The 4,265-nt window shown below is 33.9% G+C and overlaps 1 protein-coding gene across 2 annotated transcripts in view; it reads left to right on the forward strand.

Annotated features, from left to right (window-relative positions):
• Positions 1-2,063, forward strand: part of ipo11 (importin 11) — a 170,283-nt gene extending 168,220 nt beyond the window's left edge. For both annotated transcript variants that reach the window (XM_016291746.1, XM_016291747.1), the window contains exon 30: positions 990-2,063. In XM_016291746.1, the coding sequence (XP_016147232.1) occupies positions 990-1,154 (165 nt within the window). In that variant the 3' untranslated portion in view covers positions 1,155-2,063. The remainder of the gene's footprint in view (positions 1-989) is intronic.
• The last annotated feature ends 2,202 nt before the right edge of the window (positions 2,064-4,265 follow it).

A 4,265-nucleotide genomic window follows, 5' to 3' on the forward strand; every position in this document is an offset into this window, starting at 1 on the left:
TTTATTATTCATTGCAGTTCCATATCCTGATATTAAAATCATCCATTAACACTTATAAACTCACTCTGGGCTTATTCTGAAATTCTGGAGTGTGTCGAAGAACTGACATTTGACACATACCAAGTTTAAAATAGACCCTAAAATTGTATCTTTTTTTATTATTAATTTTTCCCCACCAAACAGTCAGCGATAAAGAGGAAAATGTATGTCAACATCAGGAGGTCAAACTGCGATATATATATATATTTTTTTTGCAACCCTGTTACCAAAATTGTCTAAATTTAAGCACCATTTATTATTATTATTATTATTTAATATATTTATTATGGAAGTTTCTACCAAAACATAAAAAAAAATGCATAACTTAAAATAGGTAATAGGTTTGTAAATGTTTCCTAAACTTAAACTGTCACTCAGTATACATTTGGGAAAAAATATTGTTTTATAGCTACTGATGAACTAATTTCCAATACATTAAAAGGAAATATTTGTTGATAATTAATTATTTTTTCCTTAAAGGGTTAGTTCACCCAAAAATGCAAATTCTGTTATTAATTACTCGCCCTCATGTCGTTCCAAACCCGTAAGACCTTCATTCATCTTCAGAACACAAATTAAGATATTTTTGATGAAATCTGAGAGCTTTTCTGGCCCTGCATAGACAGCAACGCAACTGAAACAATTTATGGCCCAGTAATTAATGACAGAATTTTCATTTTGGGGTGAACTAACCCTTTAAAATAAACTGGGTAACAGGGTTGAATGGTTCAGCTTAGCGAGTATTTGTAAAAATTGAGAAGATGGAAAGAGATTATGTACTTGTCTTACCACGATCCTGATGAAAAGGTCCAATTTCGTGAATTTATAAAAAGATAGGATTTTTGCTTATAATACCAGTTGTTGTTATTATTAGTAGCTAATGTATTAGTAGAAAGTGTCATTTGTGATGCTCATAATGTGTATGTGTGTGTTTTTTTCTTCCTCTCTAGCTGGCTCTTGAGGACCCTGTGCACAGCGTCTCTCTTCAGCAGTTTGTCTATGAGAAGCTGAAGGCTCAGCAGATGTTGATGGGGGACCAGGGCTTTCAGGCTCTCATGGAGACGGTGGACACGGAGGTCGTGCGACAGCTGCAAGAGTTCATCCACAGCATGTGAGGAAGAGGCGACAGCAGACTGTTAATGCATTTTAATGATAACCCAGAGAAAAGATCTTCCATATTTTTTGAACACACACTTTCGTTTGCTTCCTCAAACACAACTTTTTCAAAGTTTGAGACTGGGCAGAGAGGAAATCTACTTAGACTGAAAAAAGAGACACTGTAAGAAGGAAAGTTGTGCTGCCAAGTTTTTGTAATAGGAAAAGAGTTTTGAAAGCGCCATTTAAAGGGCCCAAGCAGTCTTCATATAAAAAGTTGTCATTTTTGTATTTATGTAAAATACACTGCATGACAACATAACATTTTTTTCCCTCGGGTGGCTTTTCCCAATCACGTTTTCTCCTAGATCAGAATATCAGGAACTACTGAAAAGTCATTAACATTTTTGATTGAAAGTATTTTCATATCAGATACGCATAATGAAAAATGAATGGATGTAAATGTTTACCTCCCTATAACTATTGCTGCTAATGCTCCAACACTGTACCTCTCACATGAGGTTCACAGGAGATCATAAGAACCAAATACATCAATTTAATGAAACAAGTACAGCGCAAATGTATGAGTGAATATTCTGCCGTAGCAAGCTTTTTTTTAATGTACACGCAATAATTAGTGCGTATACATTTATAGAAATATTTTTGGTTGAAAATAGGATGTTAAAAGCACAGTCATACAGTAGAACGACTGTCACTGTGAAATTAATCTTGAGTCTGAATAAAAGCCTTATGCTTTAAGCCTTATTTATCCACCATTAACACACCTGATGTTGAATCTCACATCTGTAATAACATGCATCTGTTACATTACAGCACATTTCGCTCTGTAGTTTTATTTTCACGTATGATCCCTATTTTTTCATTGATGCAGCTTCAATAAAGTTCAGTATAGTCTGAAAACCACTGCTCACTTTGTTAGCTTGCTTGTATAAACCTAATGGTTGACGTTTTCTGAATGTTTACCATGACCTGAGGAACAGAAATCAAGAGGCGGACAGAGCTGAGCTTTGGAGTGTAGTATTAAAAATAGCTGAAATAATGAAATAAAACACAAAAACAAAACAAAGAGCATTTAATCCACTTGGGTGAATAGTTTTGGCCTGGCAGCTTCCAATGATCTTGCTTTCCCCACTCTATAAAACCCACTCTTTCTTGCTGATGTAATAACCAGAAACAGTCCCTGGTGGCAAGATGTGTGAATCACGTCCAATTACATGTGGCATTTCTGGAATTACTGTTATTATTTACGTCTCTCACTTTCAGCCTCCATAGTGATAAAGTTCTTGGCTACTACTTGACTTTAAAGCGGAAGTCTTAAGTGGTGCTAGTTATTTAAAAAAAGGCTCACTAACCTTAAGGTGATCTGTTTAGATACGGGCTTTCTAAGCAAAATGGTTCCTGAGATTGATTCAAGCAAACCCATTGCTGGTTCACTTCTGTTGTTTAATAGGTTTGGCATCAAAGTCTTAGACTATTAGTCTCAACTTCAAACACCCACAGGCCGTCCGCAGTCTGTTCACTGACCGCCTGATTGCACTGAAGAATAGCAGAAACTGAGAAAATCTTTAGCAAGAAAAGCAGCACGTTTCTTATTTTTTGGTGATGTCTGTTCATCATTCATGGATTGGGACTGATACACCATTATTTGAATCTGAAATATGCAAGGAAAAAACTGCTAATAATTCCATTCTTATAGGCACAAACATTTTTACGAAAGATATTGCATCTACAATTTTATTGACAGTATGAAATGTTTATGGTCAGTAAAAAGTTACATTTAGACCTTGATGCTTGATTCAGATTAATAAGAAGGCCTGGTTGGAAGTGTATCAATACTTGATGACTGGCAAAAATCAATATTGTTGACTGGTGTCTCAATCTGGCAGCTGAACCTTTTTGTTTAATAAAGCAGAATACAGAGCTGATATCATACATTCACTCAGAGACATTCGGAAATTTTAAGATTGCTTTGGCTCTTACAGCAGCTGAAACTAATAACTGAACTTAATTTCAAATTCTTAAAATGATTTAAAACCAGACAAAATATGCTTTCAAATAAATATGCTATAAAACAGCTGGAAATCTAGAGGAATTGCATCTAATTTATTTTTGTTTTCAAATTTTCATTTTTATAATACATTTTTTTATTTGAAAACCTCAGTCTTGGGAAACAGGAGTGAGTTTGTGTGATTTAAACCTGGAAAAGATGAACAGACCTGAGAAGTAATGTAAATTTCTATAATGAATATACATTTACCTCTTTCCAACAGTGACTATGATTTTGAGATCCATCTTTTCACACTGAGGGACTCGTATACATCTATTACAAAAGGTGAAAACATTTACAGATGCTCAAGAAGGAAACACGATGCATTAAGAGCCGGAGGGTGTATATTTTTCCTATTTTGCTTAAAGATCATGTTTTTCAATTTATTCAGTAGCTACATGAAATATTTATATGTTCCCTAGGAGACAAAAATAAGTACAATTTACCCCAATTATCCAATTCAAAAAGTTTACACCTTCTTAATACATTTTCACAGACAAGGCTTAAGCCTAGTCTCAGACTAAAATGCATGTCTGAGCTGTTATACCTGAAAGAAACTTGCACTGAAAACATATCTTAAAATTTTTCTGAACAGAGTGTAGTTGAGTCTCAAAACATAAAAACAGTCATGGGTCATCCAAGTAACAACACACAGTATTAATATTCAAGGATATGTCGTCTTCTGAACATCATTTTTTATAAATTCATTTTTTTGGCTTGTGGAATATATGTAAACATCTGTTATGTGAAATAGATTATTCAAGACAGTACTAAGAAATAACATGCAATTTCATTATCCCTATTATTTTGATTCAATTGGTGTGTAAACTTATGTGCAGAACTGTATGTGTATACACACACACACACACACACACACACACACACATATATATATATATATATATATTAAATAATTCCATTCTTATAGGCACAAACATTTTTACGAAAGATATTGCATCTACAATTTTATTGACAGTATGAAATGTTTATGGTCAGTAAAAAGTTACATTTAGACCTTGATGCTTGATTCAGATTAATAAGAAGGCCTGGTTGGAAGTGTATC

This window comes from Sinocyclocheilus grahami, unplaced genomic scaffold (genome assembly GCF_001515645.1).
Source record: "Sinocyclocheilus grahami isolate Dianchi unplaced genomic scaffold, SAMN03320097.WGS_v1.1 scaffold276.1, whole genome shotgun sequence".
Lineage (NCBI taxonomy): Eukaryota > Metazoa > Chordata > Actinopteri > Cypriniformes > Cyprinidae > Sinocyclocheilus > Sinocyclocheilus grahami.